Raw genomic sequence first — 24,654 nt, forward strand, 5'->3', positions numbered from 1 at the left:
TGAGGAGCGCAGAGGGGGAGTGGAAAGGAGGCATTTCTTAAAGGTGCTGTGTGTTGTTTTCATCAGCAGTAATGTATCATAGCCTAGACTGGTCTTCACAGAAATACTTACTGTGATTTTGGGGTAGAAGTTGCTTTTTCAGATGTCCTGTAAGCACCAAAACTTCTATGTGGAAAATAATATAAAACTTTGGCTAACCAGCTATTGCATTTGTTTCTAACAGCATAAAAGGAAGATCTGATTTTTCACTCTCTTTCCCATGAAGATGCTGCCTTCAATAAATGAGGGCAATGATCAAGCTCGAGTTCACAAGGAAGTTCTTTATTATAGAGTCAGAGTTGAAGTGAAAAGTAATACAGCATCACTCAGGCACAACTTTTCAAAGCCTTTTTTCCTCTGTTGTCATTAGTTCCCCCAGAAGATGAGTTCTCCTGAGTACATGAAGTATGAGCTTGGGATCAGCTGGTCTCATTAGCATATGAAGCGACTTTGTGGCTAAAAATTGGTACATTAACAATGGGAAGAATTAGACTCCAAAGCACATGGGTAATTAGCAGGAGCCACCTGGGATTGCTGCGAGAAGGCAGAGGGTGTAGCCTTTACAGAAGAGTGAGCAAATCCTTTTTAGAATGAATGGGAGACATGGGGGAGATAGCAAAAACCAACATCCACATTGTAGGAGCAGGTGGTTTCCTGCAGCTGCGCAGCACGGAGCAGTGGGATGTGGCAGCAGAAGGATGGGAATAAATACTGCAGCAGAGCTCCTGCGTGAAGGCAGCAAGAGAGGAGGAACAGGGAGGCCTGGAAAATACTTCTGGCTCTTTAGAAGCACGTTGTCATCCTTCAGAGCTCTAATAGCTGTTTGTGGACCGTTCATGGGCAGAAGTAGCGGTAACTTGGAGGTATTGTGTTTTGAAGTCTTTTGTGAATGTACTGGCTTCTGGGTTTATTCAGCGTGAAATTCTTAGCTCTAGCTTATATTTAACTAACTTATATTTAAGTTATTGCTTTGTAAGCAGTACTGGGTTTATATTTGAGATCAGGCCCACAAAAAAGTGCACCTTGAGTGGGATTTTAAGGAAAATGAGAGGTGCTGGTGAATCTCTTGAGAATTCTGAAGCGTAAGTTGTTATTTTACACAGTGGGTTGTAGAGATTTGCTTTCAGAATGTCTTGGGGGGTTTTCAAAGTTCTGCCTGTTCAGCAAAATAACATCTCAATCTCTCTCTCTCTCAAAAAAGTAGCCTTTTTGTGTATTGATAGTCATTTGACTGCATGTGACCTGTTTCCAAAGCTAATGCCAGGTAGCGAGTCACGTTGCATCTATAGAGGGGTATCTTTCAGCAAACACATTTCCTGTTTGTGTTTTGTTGTTATGTCACCGTTCTTATGGGGTGAGTGAATGTTGAGAGAACCAAACCCTAAAAAGCATTTCTTGTGAAAGCATTGCTGAAGAGTTGGGTCTTTTCCCTCCTCCTTCCCTCCAGGTTGATGCTGTTCTTTAAGCAAAAGCACCAGCTGTGCATATCTCTCTGATACCCACTAAGGCTGAAGATATTACAGCTGAGGAAGACTGCTTTCCTCCATCAGAGGATTGCCCTTTCCTTTCATTTCACCCCTGTGTATTCATTTGGTCCCTTGACTGCAGTCATATGATCCCACCCTCTCCTGGGCATTCACTCAGGCTGCTCAGTTCATTATCCTGACAGATATTGTGCTTTTTGTTGGCCATGCTTTGGCATGAGCGATGTTCTCCTGTGTTGCTGCACTCAGCAGCTTTCCCAAAGCAGGGATGCCCCAACCTTCACAGCAGCCACTGCAGCATCCGAGCTGTTCTTTCACTCACTTTCCAGGAAAACCAGTGAAGACAGAATCCAGCTGGGCCAGCACTTCAGTGGGCTTGAGCTTAGAGTAAACCAGGAAGTGACATTTTAAACAGAAAACAAGCTTTGCACGCTTTTTATTAGTCAATATGAAGAAGACAGAGCACCATCTTTTACAAGTTGTGGCACTCATGGTACACTTGGTACGCTGCTTTGGCCTCTACTGTTGCTTATTTAGTTGTTGCTTTTTATTTTTAATTTTTTCCAAAGTATTTCGCTGTCACGTGTGTCCTTTTTAAATCAGCATCGTAAGGCTGAAGTTGGTGTCCATGTTGGCTTGTGCCATTCGCCATTCCTGCTGTGGTGTAGATGGATCGCTTGAAGGTTTATGGCTCTTCATTTTCAGCCTTCATCTGCAGTCTTCCTCCTCAGGAGCAAAGAAAAAAAAGACAACTTTGGAGGTAACTAATATAAAATTCAGCCTGCTTTTTCCCTGAAGACTGGAGAGTGGTTAAAACTGGAAGAGCATGTTTTTCAGCTAGTAAAGGTTAGAGAAGGGCGGGTACTGATTCCCTTTACGAAGCCCTTTTTGCCCCGAGGCTGTAGTCCTGCTTTCAGGTGAAGGATGCTGCAGCAAAGGGAAGCACAAACCAGTTGACACAACATCTTTTCTCCTAGGGAATACTAGGCAGCTGTAATGGGAGTGGAAATGGGGTATTCGAGATAACTCTGACTGATTTGGCTCATTGTTGGGCCTACCTCCCTTTTTTTCAATCGATCCTTTTTTGCAGCAGGGGATGGGTTGTGGAAGAAGCATCAGACTTTACTATGTAGATGAGGAGCATTCTTACCAGCTCTTGAAAACAAGATATTTTGGTTTGGGGGGGATATCTGTGTACAGAAATAAATCCTATGCATTTTCTTTCCAGTGAAGATTAACAGAATGTCAGATGCAATTTTGAGAAGTTACCTTGATGCTTGATCCTGGTGATAGGTTGGCACTGAAACCAGGGATGTGCTAAATGTGTGATGGAGGAAAACCTGAGTCTCAGGGTTCTTTGTGAAGGTTTTAATTTGCCTGGCTTTATGTGGGAGTGGTTTAGTTCACAACAGAACAGCAAGCTGTGTATTTGCTGGCTGAGGAGCAGTGGTTATTTGTACAGGTTTTAAAGAATTCCTGAAATTGGAAATGTTTTTCTTTTATTCCTTCTTGTAAAGCTTGTTTTGCGTGTTCTGTTAGTAGGGGAATTAAATCAGTGAGGCACTGGAGTGTGGGCATGTGTGAGGCTGCAGTAATACAAAATACTGCAGGTGAAGAAGTGCTTAAAAACCTCAACCATAATTCCTGGGTATTTGCCTCCAGTTCAGCCCACGATGGCAGCAGAACCAAGTTAAACTGCGTTAGGCAGATTGGAATTGGGTTGGATTTTTTTTGTTGTTCCTTCTTGGGAAACTGCTGTCCATGTTCCTCACACAGAAGACATTTTAGTTGTGTAACTGTAGGTGGCTCTTAGGGATATGAGACAAAGCTGCACTGAGTTCATAACATAGAATTCCTTGGAAGGCAGTTCTTGGTCCAGGACTTGTGTCACATTCCAAACTCCTAACTCAAAGCTGATTTTCTTCCTCTGAGCGTTTGAAAGTGGACCCATAGTTGTTAGAGATCCAAACACATCACTTCTATTTCGCAGTCAATACTGCAATCTGACTTCCTACAGTTACTTTCTGCGCCTCTTCAGATGCAGCTTCTTCATGTTTGGATTCAGGTATGTAGGAGCTCAGAAGCTCCCCATCTTTTATGCTAATTCACTTTTAGTGTAAAATATTTGCTGACTCAGTTCTTTGTCTGTTACCACTGGTGGTACAGCAGTTAACTTTCCCCATGCTGTGTTTTTTTCACTGTCATTATGTAACTTCAGCACTCCGTCAAAACACTGCAGACTTCTAACATGAATGTTAGTCACTTATTGTTATCTCCTGGAACTTCTTTTAATGGGAATGGAGGTTTCTTACCAAGAAAACCCCAACTGTAGCATGTAATTTTCTGAAAAATATATATTTCTTTATGATGGTGGGTGATCTTTTAATTGTTTAAAGTGAACTAAAGGTTAGCAGGGCATTTCTTTCTAGTGTTGTTCAGTTGAAAATAAGTAATCAAAGTAACGAATGCTTTACAGGAAAACAGACATTAAAGATGCTTGGCTTTGTGCATCTGCCACACCCCCCAACCCCCCATCCTCCAGCAGTCCAGAAGTCAGCAGATGTACCTCCTGTTTCATTGAACGCAGCCAGCATCGAGCAGTGATCCTCATAAAAACAAAGCCTCCCTTGAAGTGGAAGGTATTTTCTTGCAATGCAGTGCTGCACTCAGTGCAAAGGCAGTGCCATAATCTCTGAATCAAGAGCTGAACAAGGAAGTTCAGAATTAACCCACATAGCTGCACTGACTGCTGTGCCTGTCCTGTCATGGGCAGAGAAATACCCTTAGCATGAGCAGATACTTTTGTTACTGTTCAAAATAGATGGAGGAAACTTTTGGCTTGCTGCTGTGTTTTACCTTGCTTAACTCCATTTGAGAACAAGATGCTTTCACTGAGGCCAGCAGTCTCCAACTCAGGTTTGTTGTTCTGTGGATTACTTTTGGCTTGTATTTACTATAACCTTCCATTCTGTTCTTTCATCTCTGCTCCCATTGCTGGGCTTAGACTGGACAGAAGGTAGATGCAGTATATACCAAAATGAGTGCTGTGCACAAACAGCATGTGGCATGGTTTGTATGTCATGGATTGCTGGAAAAGCTCTGCGCCAGTTCAGCAATAATTTGTGCATATTGATATATCTGGGTGCATTAAACTTCATTGGCAGTTATCCTGCTCCTTCAGTTATTAGTTTCTGAAATCTGTTTTGAGGAAGGGTAAAAACTTGTAGGCAGCATATGGTGTGATATTGGGGGGAAAGGACGGCTGCGGGTGTGAATTTGATTTTGTCAGTTTGGTGGGAGTACCTCTTGTTCTTTAAGGATGCCATCTGCACAGGATTCTCACTGCAAGTCTTATGCTTCTGTGCAGCTCGTGCAAGATCTCACTGAGCTTTGAGTTTCACTGCTTTGCGGGAGGGCAGAGCGAATATTTAATTCTGTGCTACATTTTGATGTATTTTTGTTGATAGGCTTTTTTTCTTTACCACCGTGTTGCCATTTAGACCATCCAAAAGATATGTTTCCAACTTGCATCTAAAGGCTAATTGTCTTAAAGCTCTCAATCAGTCATTCAGCAGTTCTGACACAGTTCTTCACTTGCTGCTGTTTTTGGTTTTTGTTAGATGTTGAATGTCAGTTCTCTCTGAGCTTCCTGCAATTAACAGATACTTGTTCTTCCCGTGCTCTGATTCATGGGATATTTGTCTTTAACTTTGCACTGTATGGTGTTTGAGACAGGGCAAGCTCCTCCCTAATTCATCATTGCTTTAGGGCTCCTCCATGCCTTTATTCAATTCATTCAAATTCATTTAGCTCTGTACATCTGAGCTCAGTGAGCGCTGCCCTTGTAGGGGGTCTGGTTTCACAGCTAAATCAAGGTATGTTGTGTACTGCATACACCTGTATGGAACATATATGGACACAGAAATAGTCCCTCCAGCTCTCAGTGTGACAGTATGTGCTGGGAGTGCAACGTGTTTCATTTTGTCCTCTGGTTGATTGATCTTGTAGGTGTCGCAGGACTCAGATAATCAGAGACAGTGCTGACTATTAGAGCACAGTGTGATAATTTCTGGTGCCATGTTTTGAGGACATTTTTCTTCTGTTGCATATTGTGACAGCTTGGGATCCAGATTATGTGTGCATTCCTCATTGTGCTTCACTCCCTGCTAAGAGATCTCAGCAGAGATTGGATCAAGTCAAAGCACAACAGACAAAATTACTGTCTTGGCATATCAAGACCCACCGAAGAAATCCAGGAATTTTAGTGCAAGTTCTGTTGCAGAACTTAATGTCTTTTCTGTTTGACTCGTTTTGACCGAGAGAGTCAACGAGATGGCGATGATTGCCACAAGTGAGTCTGTGCTGTATAGCTGTTTTATTTGTTATGAGCATGATGCATTGGTTTTTTGATGCCTGAGATAAAAATAATTTCGTGATGCAGATGGTCAGTAAAAATGCTGTAGACAATAAATGACAGGCATAAAAGCTATCATTTTTCTTTGGAAGAAGAAAGCCTTTATGTAGGGGTGGGTTAAACTGTTTCCCTAGCTTATTTAAAGGCCTTTGCCTGGCTTGAAGTTCAAATTATTCTTCATACTTAAAATACAAGGCAGCCATTGGTCTACCAGGAACAGCAACTCAGCTTCACGTCGTTGCCATTAGAAATCGCTCCTGGAATACTGAAGCTACCAGTGAAGTCACAGAGTATCTACAGGGCAATGAAATCAGAGGCAGCGTGCCTGATGGCAAAGAGTGGGAACTCATTCGGGTTGTGGAATACTTCATTTTTTGGCATCATCCAAAGTGATGCATTGGGTTCCAAGATGCACATATTATTAGTATAGAGAGTACCTTCTGTTCTGGGCATCTCTGGAATCAGTGTCTGGTTTGGAGTTGGTTTCATCTTCTGTGCAGTAATAGTCTGAAATGCTGTGTTTTTTATTTGTTTGGTTGTAAGTTGCTTGATCTGTGTGTGTGTGTTTGTGTGTGAAAGACCAGCCTGTCTTTTTGAGACAGAACCTCTGGTGAACCCACCTTGGTGGCCATTATATTGAATCTCATCATCATTTGCTGCTGTTTATTCCCATATCATCACTAGAAATTCTGTGTTCAAACAAACTACAAATCCATATCTACTATGTTGAGCCTTGACTGCAGTTTTGTTCAAATATTACACCTTTGCTTTTAATTGGAAGTACAGGATGATTCACGGCTGCTGCTGAGCTCATACGGAGCTGATTTATAGCACTGCTCATAAATGCAAACTTTTCCCTTGATCCACATGAGCAGGTATGACGCGAAGGAAATGAATCGAAGTAGCAGATCCTGATGCTGAGTGATTTTTATATTATCCTCTGACTTTTTTCTTGCATTACTAAAACGAATGAATGATGCGCTGAGCCACAAATGCAAAAACTCAAATGCTGAATATCTCTGCAGCCTAAAAATAGCATTGAGAATAGTTAGCAGCCCTGATTCTACCGCAGCAGCGGTTCACTGTCCTTTCCTGGAAGCAGGGCAGTTAATTTTGCTTCCCAGGGCCATATGGTAGGAATAGCACTGTGTGCATTAGGGCTGTGGCTGTTTTGCTGCTCAGCCTTTGGATTCAGACAGTTGCCTGCACTGGAGGTGTGTTGCAGCAGAGATGTTCTGGGGGCAGGAGGGTTGGCTGCCTCTAGAACTGACACTTCTGCAGCCCCTCCTGACTGTGGCCGTGGCTGTTTGCCCTGACCTCTGCTGAGCCACTTAAACCTGCTTAAAGGGCCAAAAGCTCATCGCTGTCTGCAGGTGATGCAAACCCTCTCAAGGTGAGATTACTTCTTCTGCCAGACTGGTGCATTAAACCATTTCACCATGGAGTCAAACAGGTGCCAGCTGAGTGCAGTGGGAGCATCCCCTTTGGCATCACTTAGCTGTTAGATTGGATGAGCTGTCAGGTGAAAATGCCCCCGCCTTTGCCAACTTGTCAGAGGTGGTTACTCCATTTTGTGTCACGCTGTAATGTTAATCTGGATACGTGAACAGCCCAATGAAAAGGTGGAGGGGTCACCTCATGCCATCTCTGAGTCTGGGTCAGTTGTACAAGGCTATTACTGACAGCTGAAAGCTGCTTCTGGAGCAGCTCCAACTGCAGGGAGTCCCGGACTCCCCTGTTGCGATGTTTTCTAACTGTGAGACAATTATTTTTAATACCTAATTAAATTTCACTTCTTGTGAGCGCAGGCTTTTTTTTATTATAGCTTGGGTTGGCCACAAGAGTTAATTACAGTCCTCTTTGCAGTTGCCTTTCACGTATTTGGAAATTGTCAGCCTGTCTGTTCCTCCATCGGCTCTATCTTTCTAATTAACTCAACCAGTGTGTTCTTCAGTTAGTTTCTCAAGTCTCATGAATTAATTTAATGCAGTTTTTCACTCCTGTTCTTGCTTTCTCCTTGGGTTGAATAGATCTCTTAGAATGGGTGCTCAATTCTGGGCATCATCAGTGGGAGCCTTACTGTCAGCAGGGCAGAGTAACCTCCTCTCAGGCCTGGATCTGCACTGAATGTAATGGAATTCAGCTTTGCTGCTGAGCATAGGGCAGACACCACAACCAACAACTCAATGTAGGTAGGCTGTGACTTATTGGTAACTTAACTTTTTTCAGGCATTTTAAGGGGAAAAATGTGTGGAAATGGTAACTTTTGAACGGTGTTCCTCACGCAGCATAAAAAGGGATGAATCAGGAAGGCCTGCATGAATGTGGAGGTCACTATGGAGCTGTCCCAGTTGCGCAGAAATGTGCCAGAAGTTATTGCCAAAAGACTTTGGGTTGTCATGTGAACCTGAATGAAGCCATTGAGTGTGCGTGTCAGTGCTGCTTCTCTGTCCTAACACTTAATGGGAGATCTGTCTTACAGCCTCACTGGGAAATACAAACATATTGCTCACGTGTGGTCTGTCTTTTCTTATTGTGTTTGAACCCTTTGGCAATCTGAGAGGTAAACAAGTGCCTCTTTCTAAAAGCAAAGCAGCTCTTAGCCAGGACCTTACAAACAAACAAACTAAAGCAACAGTGACAAAACCAAACAACCAGGGGAAGAACAACAGCCCAGCAGTGAGCTGCGGAACTTCCGTCTTGCAAAGGTCCCAGCTTTGGTGCATAGGGTCTGTTTCCTGGTGTGTTTTTAGTGGTCTGTTCTTGTTGGTTGGGTTTTGTTTTGAGCTATTATTTACTCAGCTGTAGAAGGAGTCATATGTGGTTAATCCCCGGTAATGAATCGACCAGCCCTCCTTTCTCTCTGAGTAGTTCTGGTAATAGGGTAAACTGGCAAGTAACGAGGATGAATTCCACTTTTGGTGTGTCACTGTTGTACAGCAACAGAGAACTTTGCAGGTTGAGTGATGTGTCCATCTAAATAGTCTCTGTCTCTTAATACTGATGATACATGGAAGGATGAGTACTGTGTTCAGCTTACTTCAGCAGTTAGTGGCTTTGCTGTGCACGTGCCCTTCATGGCACAGCATTTTCTCCTCCAGTACCATCTCTTGTGGCTGGACTTAGGGGTTTTCTGTTGGAAACAGACTCAAGGGCAGTTTATTTCTGTACACACAAGCAAACTTTTTTCCTAATAAGTAATTTATTTCAAAAGTAATAGAAAATGTGCAGTGATCCCAAATCTTCTGCCAGAAATTGAAAGATTAAAGACGGGTTTTCATTTAGAATGCAAATGCTACTTTTCCTGAGAGATTTCTTCTTCTCCAGAAAGCCTTTTCTGATGTGGTTGTTGTTCTGCTTCTGTAGGTGCGGGTAAACTTGTGATTTATGGCACAGTTCATAATGCAGCGGATACAATAAGTCCTCTGATTAATTTTGTCTTTATTAGCAGTAGTTTTTCATGGTCTTACACTGGCTGGTTCTGTTTTGAAGCTGTTTTTAAATGAAAGTGAATACTGAGTGTCATCAGTGAGTTCGTAAAATACTTAAACAAAACTGTTCTGATTTGACTCTGTGCTGTTGTATGGTTTCCATGCAGGAGCTGAGGAAGGATGCTTCAGCTGAAGCACTGAAATGTCACGCTGTTTTGATTGCTCACATGACCAGTAGTTGCACAGAACGTCACACTTCTTACTGTGTAGGTTTCTGTAGTTTCATTTGTTTCCATACTGCTGCTCTCTAAAACGAGTAGATTTATTTATTTTTCTTTCAAAAAAGATCATCTTTGGAGAATAATTGCTGCCACTAACCCTGTTAGCAAAGTTACGCTGTTTCTGGCATTCCAATGGAACAGTGGTGTGTTGGTTGTTTGGGACCCATATTTGTAACAGCTGCCTTCTGGAAACGTGCGGTCTGGTTTGTACCTGGGAGCTGAGAGGTTTGGCCTTTTTTCCCCTCTTTAGGTACTGAGAAGTAGGGCAGCTCTCCTTTGAGATACGTTTTCTGAAAGATGCGCTATAAATACGTTCTTGCTTTATGAACATAAGATGGAAAAACAAACTTTATAAACAAAAAATGATTATTGCTGTGCTGCGCTGCTTTTCTAAGGGTTATGTTGAACTTGCTTCCTCTAAATATTTTAGTGAGCACTTCTTCAGCTTGCGCCGACTTCTGATACAATTTGATGGAGCTTCAGGGAACCACTGACACAGATGGGAAAATGGGAGGTTGGGTTTGGGGCTGGAAAATTGCTCTCAGGTGGTGCTGACCTGCACTTAATGTACAAAGGTTCTTGAGCTGGTTGTGCTGCCTGGTTTGCTGATTCATGTCACAATTGTGTTATACACTGACCTACGTTTTTGCTTCCAGAACCTTCATTCAATTAAATCACAGGTTTTTTTGGTAACATTTGCTCAGACTGGTTTATCTGCTCTTCTTCCAGTTCCAGCACCAATCCGAGCTTTTGAGACAAACCTCTTTGGAGGGTCGAGTTAAACATCCGATTGGTTTTCAGTCTTTTGTGTGTTCATGTGTGGTCCTTTCATTTCCACCTCCCCAGTGCCCCCTGCCCCCTATGACAAGTGGAATTTCCTTATTTTGTGTTGGTGTTTACATCTCACCTGCATGGGTGGACATGCAGAACTGCTGTTCTGGATATTCCTGCATACAACAGCGTGCTTGCCCAGCGTTGCAGATCAATTGCTTTGAGCATCTGAAAAACCAAAGCTACTGGAAGAAGATGGAAGAACTGAAGGTAACAAAGGTAAGCCTGCTGCTCAGAACACAGCTTTGAGAGTTGAGTGTGGAAGGAAACTATCTGTAAAGTTACAAAGAAAGTAGTGCTACTGTGCAAAACAGGATTACTGCAGGAACAGCCATCTGCATTTAGAGCTGAGGTGTCTCACTGGTTGCTTTTGCTTGTTCCAAAAACAGTTCACTAAAATCAGAGATAAAGTTACTACTAAAAAGCACAGAAGAAATATACCATTTATTACAGCCTTATAAGTATAATTAGATCTGCTGGGAATCATTGGCATCGGCCCACCCTCTAGACAAGGACTGTCAAGTGATTAGATACTGGTGGGGACTACTGGTGTTCATACTAGCAAAAGCAGACTGCTGCATTTAAGACTTTGATGCTTTATTTTTCTCTTAATTTATGACTGTTATGTTTCAGTGCTGTCTCCTCCAGTTAAGTGTTGCCAGACTTTATTAATGGCGAGGGTGTGGCAGACGCAACTCATTTACTTTCTGAATATCACATTGGGCAGAATGCTGTGTGGGCTTTGCTTTCTAGCTGCTTCTCTCCCATAAAACTCCTTTTCCATGAGAGTTCCATACAAGAGAATGTGTCTTTATAAGTTCAGTCAGCTCTTCAGTATGTGTGCATCAAAAGTTGATGTTTTTAGGATGCTCCAATTAGTTGTGCAGTAGCTTAGCTGTAGTTCAGTGCATTGTACCTGTTCTATTTCAGATGTCAGTCTAAGAGTCAGTTTAGCAGCTGCAGTCATTGCTCCCTCAAGGATAAGAGTCATAGATGCTCCTTTACCTTTTTCCCTTTCCAGTTAAGTAAGTTCTCATGTTTTACTATGTTCACCATTTCTTATTTTTATCAGGGTCTGAGGTATTCACGTTTCAGCCTTATCTGTTTTGCAGGTTGTTTTGTGTTGGTTCATTCAAGTGATGCCATAGCGTAAGAAGCACCTTTGTTTTTTTTTAACCCATGGAAGACCAACACTGAAGACCAATCAAGAGCAAAGCAGGAGAGCCTGTGGAGTTGTAACTGGTTGTCTGGAAGCTTTGAGGAAGATTGATTCTTCTTGGGGTCACAGGGAAACAAGGTCCAGCCTCAGGCATGTAATAAATGATGTTTAATAAATGATTCCAAAAAAAGCTGCCTTTATGTGTTTGCTTTTACTTCTGATTTTTCTACTAGATACCAAGGAAAAAAAAATATAGGGTGAGTCTCCAGATGGACCTGCTGGGTTTCCCAATTGTCTTCTGTGCTGCGCAGGCTGACTTTGAATGCTGCTGCTAACCAGGGGGCCAAGTCTTCCAGGGAGAAACAGGGAGAGAGTTTTCTGCTCAAAATACCCCAGTGCATCTCAACTATGCCCAGGGAGCCTCACAAGCATCTGTTGGCACAGATTGGTTTAAATAAAAACAGTAAGTTGTGAATAGATGATAAAGGAGAGAAGTAGGCAGGAGATACCAACTGAACGTTTCTCTACTTACACAGCGTGTTCATCTTTCTGCTTTATATCGTTTGCAGAGACGTGTAGACCGGAGATTGACATAGACTCCTATGTGTGCAGAGTTGCAGCATCACACCATATTTCAGGCTGCTGCACCAAATTAACTATTTAACACTTTGTTAATATTGTGCACACATTTGTTGCCTCCCAGCATGAGAATAAAGCAGATGATTGCACTGAGCTTTCTGCCCAATAGAAGTTACTGCAATATACATGAGGAACTTTGTCCTGCACTGTGAATAAACAGAAGCGCCAGGAAGCTGTTGGAAGGAGGGCTGTGTTTCATTAGATACAGAAAAGGAGATTTCAGAGGGCTCTGTACCCATCGCCTGCAGCTCAATGTGCAGCTCCAGCTGATGTAGTGCCGTTTCTCTCTGGTAACATAGCAACTGGACCACACCTCCTCCTGCTGAAAGATGCTGAAGAGCCCTTTCAGCACTGCCTGGTGTACTGCAAGGGAACTGTACCGTTTTTAATTAGCTCAGCATTGCCAGCTGATACTCCTTTATTTTTTTTCACCTGTAGAATGGCAAGGCAATTCTTTGTTCTCTATCACGTCATTTCTTTCAGTCATGGTTTACGTAGTAATTCTGTCTATATCGCAAAAGAGGACCGCGTTCATTTTAAATTGATAGCAAAATTGTATGTATGTCTGTGCTTTATTTTTCTTCTTATTTTGAAGTAAACTTTTGATTAAAAAATCAGTATTCTTGTCCACCTGATGACCTTGTTTAGCACTCCTGTATGGTGGCAGTCTGTTAATGTTTTGGAAGAGTACTCAAGGACTTGAGCATGTTTTTCTTCTCGCTTAGACTTTGCAAATGACTGAAAGCTTTCCCCACTCCTAACCTCTCTTCTGTTGTGCAACAAAAGAGCATTCCTTTAAGCACGTTGGTTTCCAAGCACAAGAAACCGTCTCTGGGCGTTACTGAACGTTTGACTTAAGGTGTGATGAATCCTCTTATGCCGAATTGACTTTTGTGATGTGTGTTGTAGATAAACGTTTGATGTAGTTAAAACAAGTGAGTGGAACTAGCACTGTTCAGAGTTGCTTTTTAAGGGTGTTTTGTTCAGTTCTCAGGCCTTGAATGGAAAGGAGGAAGCACAAAGTCTGTCCTGGATGTCACTGGCTTTTTGTTTGGCTTATACTGAGGCCGTTTCCTTTGCTGCCTGTCTTAGGAAGATAATTGTTGCATTTTATCAGTACAAAAACCTTACTTTGACTTTCTGACTTGCATGAGGGAAAGCCTTTTAAGTGGTCTGAGAACAAACTGATTTATTTTAATGTGTCATACTGTTGCAGTGTATCAGTTGTCATTGCCTTTGGGTACAAGCTTGAGGAGGGAACATGTTTTGGTGGCGGTTGGGAAAACAGCCTCTGCAAAATTAACGCTGTTGGTGTTGCTGTACTTTGAGTTTTATGTTCCTCTAAGAATTTAAAGCAAAAACAAACAAACAAAACCAAGCCATGGTGTAGTTGAGAAAGCTTGAGGCAGCTTGTGACTTGAGTACATCAAAACCAATAGCCTACCTAAACATAAAACTGTGTACTTGGAGCAACACGTACGTAGTAAATCTGTTGACACTACTGTGAAAATGGCATAAAAATGCAAATAATTTAAAAATACTATTTTTAAAATACAATAATGCTTACGGTTCCCTTCCCTTTCTGTCTTTATAGGTCTACGAGGGCTAATCAATCTTGGGAACACATGTTTTATGAACTGTATTGTCCAGGCACTTACCCACACTCCACTGCTGCGAGATTTCTTCCTCTCCGACAGGCACAAATGTGAAATGCAAAGCCCCAGCTCATGTCTGGTCTGTGAAATGTCTACGCTTTTTCAGGAGGTGAGTGCTGTTTGCTGCAATAGCATCACCTTTCCGCAGATGTTGGCTGTTTTGTATCCCAAAAGGGATTGTGTTCTATTTGCAAATGTAAAAGGAACGCAAATTCTGCTTCCCCTTGGGGTCACAAATGAGAGCGGTAGAGACTGAGATCCCACTGTCAGAAATACCTGACTGCTGAAAAGAAAACTCTTGGCCTTTAAAGACTTAAGCATAAGTCATTGCTGTGTAGGCAGTGCTGGTACTGAACATAATACAGTGCTGCCTGCTTTTCTGAGGCTGACCTGCCGTTGTTTATCTGAAAGCTGATTGTGTATGTTAATTAAATGTGCAAGTTGTAACTGGAAAGAATGGCACAGGCTCTTCTGGCGATAATGGGAATAATAATAAAGCAATATATGGCCTTGTGGTTTGAGGGGCTGGATTGTGTAGCTTTGCGTAAGTATTTTACTGACGTTGATTCTGTACTTCCTAACAGAAAACTCTCTGTGCTATTATCTCTTAAGTGGAAACATGTTTATGGCTGGGAGGAAGTATGAAGGTGGATGTGTTGATATGGTTTGTACCTTGCATATATGAGCAGCGGTTCTTTTGTTTCTCAGGTAGCTTTGCAGCATGCCATTCCCTAAGTCCAATCTGTGCTGTATGTGATGGGCACATCCTTAGTTGATAGCAGATAAGCTTTACTATCTTAATTAAGGGCTATATGACTAAACATAAGCTTCAGGTTATAAAAGGAGATGTCTTTAAAAACAAGCACACACTCACTCACTCCAGTTGTTTCCAGCAGTGACAGATCTGCTTTCTTGTTAAGCAGAGCAAAACAGAGCCATAGTATGCACTGGTACAAAGCATTTAAAGTAGGTGGGGATGGTTGTGTGCAGCAGCTTGGTATAGGTGAATTCAGTGTATGTGGAAGGGAAAGTCCCCTTAGCCTTTCCAGTATAAAGTTGCTTTCTAGTTGTACTCAGCACTTAATGCAATTTGTAACTTTTCATGCTGCTTCTCAGTCATTAGCAGATTGTATTTCTCATTTTTTGATTGATTTTTCAATTATTTCTAAGCCTGTCTGGAGAGAAGGTAAAAAACTAAAGGCAGGCGTAGCAATAGGTAACAGCTACAGCATTATTCAGACCAGATGTGGGCTTAAATGGGGTAATGTCACTAGACATAAACAGAAAAGCATAGAAACAGTTCCTGTAGACTGATATAAACTGATAATACAGACACGTGTTTGCTTATTAAAAAGGAAAAAAAAAATACCATTATGGTCTTCCATCAGATTATTGTTTGAAGTCTAATTCTGATTAATTTTGCCATGTTCTGTTTATACATATATATTTAAAAAAAGTGCCAGATCCCTTGGGAAGGGAGGAAATGAGTATTGTGTTACAGTTGGAGTGGCGGGAGGGAAAGATCAGCACTGCCTGAGCCTGGTCTGTGTTTCCTTTCTTTAATGCTCAGCCTTGCTGATGGCCTGAGATGCCTTTTGCTAGACCATGTGCAAGCACGTACTAAAGAATGGGCAGTTACAGTAATGGGGCTTTAAGTGCAGTGTTCTCATTTAATTTAACTGTAATCAAGCTTAATTTCACACACAACTTTGGGAATCTCAGTCTTCATTTTCCCCAATCAGAATTCATGCCTACACTTGCGTTAGTTCTAATAATTCATGTTCTGTAAGATGCATGTGGATGAGCAAAGAACCACCTCTGATTTTAGACCGTGGGAATAGCAGTGCAGTATCCTGTACCCCTATTGCAGCAGAGTGCTGTGGGAGGAGAACAGAAGGTGACTCCTCAAAGTAAAACGAGCACTTAATACTCCAGAAACAAAACTGTTGTGTCGCATCCAACTTTATTGATTTTAACTTGGAAACGGTAATAATCCCACTTGGTGCTTATAGCTCTGCAACGGCTCACTGCAAATTTCTGTTTTCCATTCAGCTGAATTTTAGCGCATGCAGAATTAAAGCAGGTATCTTACACTCCTGGTCTGGTTATCTTTCACATCCCAAATATATGGCGTAGGACTCTTCATGTCGACTATTGCATCTCTGCAGAGATAAGGTTTGAATGAAGGACGGCCAACTAGTGGAGATCTCAGTGCTGTGGTTCTTAAGAATTCCTTTGTAATTGAATTACCAGGGAAAGTTTAGTTCAGGTTCTGTCTTGTTTTTATGAACCTTTCCCACCAGGATTAACGGATGCAGTTATCCCAAGGCGCCTTCCCCAGTGACAGACGATCAGGGCAAGGGTTAATTTCATCTCCCCTCCACCCTTTCTTTTTCTGAAGGTGTGATCTTAGGCAAATGGAATGCCAGGGGATCTGGAGAATGCATGCAAGTAAGAATTCTTGTGGAGAAAGAGACCAGTTTGAACATTAATTGAAACTTAGGATATGTAAAAGAGCAAATTTTACTCTTAAAAAAAACCGCAACAACAAAACACAAAAACAACAAAATCATTTAGTTATATAGGTTATGTCAGTGATTTGCTTGTGATAAGTAGGGAAGTATAAAATTCCTCCACCTTGTAGTGGGTTGGTGGTGAGCACCAGGTAGTTCTCCAGGCTGAGTTCTCACCTTGAGCTTTTCTTGCAGGTATGCAAAGCAATAATCTCAGGGTTTTGTGTGTTCTTTTTTTTCTAACAACTATCAATGAACGTTCTCACTTGAGCTACTTGAAACCTATTTTTCAGCATAACCGTGACATGAATTACATGGCATAAGAAAAGGGATGGAAAGGATTTGGGAATAACAGCGGTGGAACTAGATGGAGGGAAAGCTGGACATACAGAATATATTCATGAACCCTTTTTGCTGAAAGGGTTTGTGCACTACTCTCTTACCTGCTGGTATTTGTGTTTTAGTTTTGCTTTGCCAACAAAAATTCATTCCAGGGTGACCTACATCCCAATGTTTAGGTACGTTCATATGCAGAGTAACTGCTCCTAAGTGCCTTAAGATGAGTGGATTCGTACTCTGTGACTGGAATAGCAAGAATACCTGGGAATATAGCAGAATGCAGCATGTCCACTCAGAAATGTAAAGAACAAAGCCTCCTTTGTTCCCATCATTAGTCATCCCCAGCAGCCTATCAAAGTGCCCAGCACAACTTTGTGAAGCTGAGAAGTGAGGACAAAAAGGAGAAGGAATGAGATGTTGCATGGTTGTGATATCTTAAGATTGTACAGGGTTGAAACAACTTGTATATAAAATAAGTTACAACAGAAGTACAAAGGAGAAAAGTAGCTGGGACCCTTATTGTAGACAGAGACCTTGCATGCTGTAAGGGAAGATGCAAATTTTGGGCCTGTTTAGTGAAATCTCATCCCTGGAATGAGTTTAGAAAATACACAGAGCCGGAAGGCACAGCTGCTTGCCTGGTTCCTTGAAGCTTTGCATTTTGTTGGGAAGCTTCTGTAGGTGTTGCTGTATTCTGAAAGATGTTACCCACTCCCCTTATCCACTGTAAATCTTCTGTACAATTAAAGTCCTTTGAGAACTATTTCTAAGAGGAGGTTTTAGCTTTTCAAATAGGACTGGAGCCTGGGACAGGATTTATGCCTGTAAGTTCTTCATTACAAGGCTAGGAAAGTGTTAAATCAGTACATGTACAAGATGCATCAGATGCATCTGTTTATTCACACAACTGGGGAACATCCTTGCATGTATTTTTGGCAGGAAGAAGGAGTGCAGATGCTTTTATTTTTTTTCTCTCCATCCTGACCAGTATCAATATATTCTTGGTAGCAGCAATGGAAAATACAGAGCCAAGAATCTTCCAAGTCAGGTGTTTAAGTGGGACAGAGAAACACAGCCGTGTGTAAGGATGGGGACACTGGATCCTGTTCTAACCCAGAACAGCAATTAAATAATGCCTCACCAGTCGTTTGCAAGTTGCTTGAAGTAATTCTCTTTGAAATAAACAACTCCCAGTGCTTGATTGAAAACATTTTCAAAGAGAAAAATAGTTTAATTTCTGCTCGGAAGAATTGTGCCACTGAAGTCTTTTAGAGGTGACTTACAAAGACAGCCATTTAGATTTGCACAGTTAATGAAAAGCTTTGTGTAATATTGAATAAATAAGGCTTTAAATTGACCTTTTTTCTTTTGCTTTTTATCCTTTTTATGTATTGGATCAGTGCTGATAGGTTGGTCTCTCCACCAGTGAGAAAACCATAGAGTTGGGATGGATGTTTTATACATTTATACAGTGCTGCTGCTGAACACACACTCAGATCCTTTGGTTTCATTTTGGTGTATAGAAAAGGGAGTCATTCCCTGCTTCTTCTGCATACATATATGGTCATCAGAGCCTTTCCTAGTTGTGTTTCTAGTTTCTGTGTGATAATAACCAATAATGTGATAAAGCTTCCTGTTAGGTACTTCTCATCCTAATGAAGCAGTAGAGAATGTACAAGCTACTAGCAGCTCCAGTGTCTGCAGTGGAGTAATTACAGAGAGTGCTGTTGGTGAAAATGACCGGCGAGCTCTGGGACTAATTGTAAGGAGTGACAGAACAGAGAAGTTTTATTGCTGTAGTTCCCCGAATTATGTTGAGCAGCAGCTGTGTCAGCAGATTTCCATTAGCACACCGCTGCTCTGGTCCCTTGGTGTCATTCTTGTTGGCATCCCCGTTGACTATTGATCCTTTTATTTATAGAAGCACTTTGTGGTGGTTGGCTGCAGAGGTACATCATCTTCTTTGGAAGAAGGGGAGCTCACAGTAATTAAAAATAGATGTATTTTTAAGGAAATACGCTGAAACGTGGTGTAAGGAGTAGATGAGCCACTTTTAGCACCTTTGCCTTGTTGTGTATGTTTGATGCTTGCTGTATTCTGTGTTTGGGAAGAGGAACTGAAAATAAATGTCTGTGAGATTGGAAGGATCGTGGCAAAATGTAATTGTGGTGTTGCAGGCACCCTTTACTGGCAAAATAGCTTTTTAAAGGTTAGGGAAGGCAGAAGACCTTATGAATTTCCAACTGTCAAAAATATTACCCTTAAATACTTCCTTTTTTTAACATTCTCAGTGAAATACCAGTTGGATCAATATGCGTTGGTACATTGCCATGGGGAAGTTTGCCTTTGCAGATATTCTGTCCTCATCAGGCTGCAGACCAGTATTTCCAAATCCAGATGGAGCCTGAAGCCCAGCTAAACAAGCTTGTCTGGGCTTTTCCTGACACTCTGCAGGGGCACCAATTGCTCATAGCATGGCTTTGGGGACCAGTACCATGGTGCAGCAGTTCTTGAACAAACACAGAAGTCAGCTTGCTTAGGGAAGGCTGCTGGCTTTAACCTCAGCCTGGGGATGCCAGAGTTGTTGACAGGAGTGAGGAAAAGGTGATGGCAGACTCAGAATGAGATGAAAGGAGTTGCAGCAGCAGGACTTGGATGACATGGAGAGGGGTGAGGAAGGAGCCGAACCTCAACCCAGGAAAGCAGAGACCATCACTGGTTTGGGTTTCTTTATGTCTGACTTATTTGTTTGTTTTAATTAGAACGTGGCAGGTTTTTCAGAAAGAACCAAAACCCAGCAAACCCACAGATTTCTCTTACAGTGAAAGGCATCGATGTCGGACTGTTTTGAGGGTTTTGTCCCTCTTTCGTTAATGCTAATTTGTTGCTAAATGAAGGAAACTTCTCAGAGCTCTGAGACTGTTTCTTCAGTAGTCTGATTAAATACTGTCTTTTTCGTTATTAAGACCATCAAAGTTAAATGATTTAAATTTATTTGACTTAATTGCGCTCTTAAAGATTTTAATAATTAAATGCATTAAGGCTGTGTAACTTGTTAACAGTCATGTCCTTTTCTTTGCTTTGAGCAGTTTTACTCTGGGCACCGATCTCCTCACATTCCATATAGGTTATTGCACCTGGTATGGACTCATGCACGGCATTTAGCAGGGTACGAGCAACAAGATGCACACGAGTTCCTCATTGCTGCATTAGATGTGCTACACAGACACTGCAAAGGTAAGGCTTGTGCCGAGTCTTCAATCAACAAGGAATGTTGGATCAAAAGGAGGTAGAGCAAAGAGTGTCTTCCAGTAAAGCAGTCTTAGCAACTTCCTTTTAAAACATCTGATAGACTTAAAGGACAAGACTATTCCCACTATCAGAATTTCCTAATTAGAAGCAGTTGAGTCTTTACGTTGGTTTGAATCACCATTATGTTCTTCTCTTACTGGCTTGAGAGACAGTCTTTACAGTTTCCATTTCAGTTCTGTATATACTTGAGCTGGGTGGAATTCAGTGTCTCATCACTGATGAAAGGAACATAGGGGAGGCTGAGGCTATTTTGCTTAGATATTATTCCTCTGTATTATGCTGCCCTGTTGCTTACAGAAACGTGTATAAGAAAAATAAAATCAGTCTTTGGTTTTGACACTGTGTTTATTAGTACGTATATGAAATACATAACTGCACAGTACAGTAAAAAACACTTCGTGGCCTTCTTCTAGGAGTGAACTGTCTAAGGTGTAAATCAATGGGTTGGTAATAACTGCATGGAATTATGTATTTTACGTTTGTTAATTGGATAAAATTTTAACTAAGAGTTCTTTGATTTGTTGATGTTTGATCTAGTTTGATTCTTACTTGTACAGACATTTTCTACTATGCTTGTAAGGGAAGATAGCAGGGTTGGTACTATCAAAACAAAAAAAAATCCCTTTGTCACTAAAAATAAACTTTAAAGCACTGAAATTTCCTCTAGTGCTCTTAGAAAAAGCACTTAGAAGTTAGTTTTGTGCCTTGTCAGTGGGCTATCAGAAAGAAGCCTGATACTGCTTCCTTGAAACGTTTTGAGGTCTTGCTTTTTTCTTTGAGAGAGCATTATACTGTAGCAGATGTGCTTGTTCAGTTCCATAATGGGTGTCCTCCAAAAGAGCCTTCTCCAGAGTTAATACTTCCCAGGAAAGGTGTCCACAGAGCAGCCCTTATGTAATCATTAATATCTGTCGTTTGACAATCACCAACAGAAATTCAGAAAGCTTAATGAAACGAGTGTTGAAGTGCTGTAAGGAAGAGTCAATCCAGGTACTCACCTCTCTCACACTGTGTATTAACAGTAAAGAAAACTCAGCTGCAAACAGAAATGTTTTCTTCTTGCTGTAACATTTCTGAGCTGTTGGCCTAACAAATCTTGAAGGTTTTTCACCTTCTCTGATACAAAATGATGCGTCTGTTTCTTGTATGCTTCAAGATCAGTTTGGGAAGGAGTAAAGAAAAAAAATTGCAACCATAAATGTCCATGAAACTGAGAAATAACCTGAACAGAGTTTGTTTTTTCTTACATGTGTTTTGGCTTTAAATGAAGAATCTTTGGAGTTACCAACAAAACGGAGCTTTCTCAGATGTATCTTTACTCTTTGTTCTGTTTGGCCTCTCTGGTCCAGATGAAACTGATGCTATGAAGAAGACCTGTAGGACACCCTGGTTGGAAAGGGCGTATTCCTGTGCGTGGGTTGTTCTGCAGTTGGTTGGAGATCACAGATGTGTTGACAACACACAGTTTCATAGTGCTTTAAGCAAGCTCAGACTAGGTTTTTGAATCCTTAGTGCTGAGCTTTTGTGGCTTATGGGTGCCACTAGCACTCAGTGCAAGGACTGGAGTTCAGTTATTTAATTAAAACCCTCAAGTTTGAGTTATTTGCATGAACGTAACTGCATTCTCACAGCACTACCAGTGGGAAGGTGTTGTCGTGAGATCCTTGACATCTGTGCACCCAGCTTTTAGAGCATCTGATTCTGAAGAACTGGAGAGAGACTTGTATTAAACTATGGTAAATAACCTATGCCACATCAAAGCCATTTAAAAGAAGTGGTTGTGCAGTTGTGTGGGAACCAAACCAGTTCATGTAGACCAGAACTTCAAGTGTGGTCATGATAAGGCACCTTTGGAATGAGCTGGTTATTTAGCTGCATAGTGAGACTGCTTGCCCACTTACATGCTTAGGCATGCAGGCAGACACACATGTAGAATACACATATGAAAACATATTAGTAGTAATACAATATAAAATCGCAGTAAGCAAATAACACTTTCTCTCCCAATATAAAAGATTTGTTTTATAGAATTAAAATTTTTTTCAAGTTTACACTTCAGAGTAATCATGTTCAGCAATTAAAACACAGTGCAAGTTCAGCAATTAGACATAGTATTGTCATGGGGGAAATTGTCTTCAAAAGCCCCATCTTCTGGACATCATCCATGATCATCATGGATTTAGGTACATAAGTAAATGGAAGTGCTCCTTATGTTAAGAAGGATGAATACCCCAGTGATGCTTGTTTGGCTGATGCCAGTCATCACTTTTCCATTCCATTTACTTTGCTTTCCAGGAAGTGCTGTAAAGCAAGTCAGAGAATGCTGTGAATTCTCATTATTGATCTGTCATCTAAATCTGGAAAATGCAATTTTGTGTGTTAAAAGATAAGTTCTGCAGTGCTGCATCCTACCAAGCACAAAATGATCTGCCCTGAAATTGGTGTATGGGCTGACCCAGGTAGTCACAAGAAAAGTTACATTCCTCTGTGGATTTACTGGGGTCCTTGTCTGCCTTTTGCTTGGACACCCCTTCTATTCCAAGAATGTGAAGGCAAGAGAACAGACTCTGTTCTGTATACGCAAAGGTTTGTGCACCCTTTAAAACTGATAGGAATCTTCTTTCTTTTTTTTAATGGTGACTGAGTAAATACTTGGTTATAGTTAATTGTACTGAAATTGTGAAGCTCAGGATTCCTGCATGATCGCCCACATAAACCACATCTCAGGGGTGATAGCTCTGCTGTGCTGACGCAGTTGTGCTGAGCTGCAGTGTCTGTGCTGGGCACGTTCTGATCGCTAACAGGGCTGCTCTGTGCTGTGCAGTGACACCAGGTATTTCTGAAGGAAAAGGAACTGAGTTTATAGTGCTTATGCATCATATTATTTCAACAGCTGGAAGAGGGTAAGTTAACTGAAAACTAATATTTTGGTGAGGAAAGAAGGGCTAAGCTGTTAATTCTTCTTTTCTCTACCATTAACCCAGCTGTGTGTACGGTCTGTTCTTAAAAGCCTCCTCCAAGTGAAAATGCAGTGTTTTTTCAATCTGAATTCTTCCAGCATTGCCGCTGGAAGGTGCTGCTCAGGCTGTACCTGTGCCTTGTGCAGTTCAGTCTCTCTGGCTGGTTTACAGCTCTCAGAGCGCTGCAGTACCATTGTATGTTGTGGTCCTGCTCCCCACAAAGGCTTCAAAATGAGATTCATTGCTCACTCTGCAGCCACATATCAGTCTCTTTGCCACAGTAATGCTGTGACAAGCTTTGCTGTGTAGCTGATAGCCACCTTTTTTGTACTGGACCCTACCCATTCACCTGGACTTCGGCATATACTGACTTTGATCTTTGAGATGCACAGCAGCTTTGATTTTCAGTATCTGAATGTGTTCAGAATATAGAAGATGCTGAAATTGCATTGATCTGTTGCTTCCTGCATGCGCTCTTAGGCTGTTCAGTGAATAACACACAACAGATAACCTGCTCTTAGTGCGGGATTCTCCAGGAGTTCCAGGCTTCCTCGTGTGTTAGAGGGGTGCTATATGGGGCTGTATCTGCCCGCTCCGTGTAGCAGAAGGTCAGCTGTTAGTTGGTACAGCAAGCAGCCCATCAGTGCTGTGGGAGAAACTCACATGTATAATTCCACAAACTCCTATCATTGCACAGTTCCATTCATCCAAGTACATTGCATTTTATTAACCATGTCTTGGACTTGCTCCACATTGGAGAAACTTAGGGCAGAGTTGTTGAATTATCATTATTTTTTTCTGTATGGAGCAAGTCTTCAATTGAAAAGTTCATATTCAGCGCTGAGAAATGACTGTCTGTACTTCTTTTTTCCTAATTACAAGAGCACCACCATCAAGGAGCAGTAGATCTGTGCCTTTCTATGCTAACATTTGAAAAGCAAGGTAAAAAAAAAAAAAAGAAAAGGAAGTAATACAGCATTTTTAACCCAAGCTTTATTCACCCAGTGCTACCCAGATCTCTGACAGCAACAACACAAAGCAGTGGTTGGTCATTCCTCGTTTATCTGCTTCTCATGAAGCAGTTTGTGTTCATTTCTTAACGAGCTCTGCTACAAAGCAAATCTGAAGCCTGGTGCTGAGGATTGTGTCAGAAGGAGAATGCTGTGCTAAGATTTGGGAGCAAAGCAACAGCCTGTGCTGTGTGTTCTGCAGGATATTCTTAGGAGCTGGTAAAGCATATGTCTGTGAAACAAGTCATCTGCTGCAGTCTGTAGAAATCAACGTGTGCAGCACTTGATGACGGAGAACAACAAGGACGTGTTCAGAACAGTGGGGGCCAAAGCAAAGCAGAACAGTCAATGCTTCTGTCTCATTTTGATACGTTCCCCATGTAAAATGATACTAGTTTTTAATTCCTTTTTCTCCTTTAAAAGATGGAAGCCAGAGGTGAAACTAATTTATTTCAAAACCACACTCCAAGTTAAAAAGTAATCTTGTGTATCTGTTTGTGCTGTTATTAATTATGATGTAACTTCAGTAGTATATCACGTGTATACGATTGAGCACAAGTTAATGTGCTTGGTTATTGCACAGGCAT

The 24,654-nt window shown here is 41.5% G+C and overlaps 1 protein-coding gene across 3 annotated transcripts in view; it reads left to right on the forward strand.

Annotated features, from left to right (window-relative positions):
- USP22 (ubiquitin specific peptidase 22) overlaps positions 1-24,654 on the forward strand; it is an 87,178-nt gene that overhangs the window by 48,507 nt on the left and 14,017 nt on the right. For all 3 annotated transcript variants that reach the window (XM_015876787.2, XM_015876789.2, XM_015876788.2), the window contains 2 exons: positions 13,873-14,042; positions 19,875-20,022. In XM_015876787.2, the coding sequence (XP_015732273.1) occupies positions 13,873-14,042; positions 19,875-20,022 (318 nt within the window). The remainder of the gene's footprint in view (positions 1-13,872; positions 14,043-19,874; positions 20,023-24,654) is intronic.

Source organism: Coturnix japonica, chromosome 14 (genome assembly GCF_001577835.2).
Source record: "Coturnix japonica isolate 7356 chromosome 14, Coturnix japonica 2.1, whole genome shotgun sequence".
Taxonomy (NCBI): domain Eukaryota; kingdom Metazoa; phylum Chordata; class Aves; order Galliformes; family Phasianidae; genus Coturnix; species Coturnix japonica.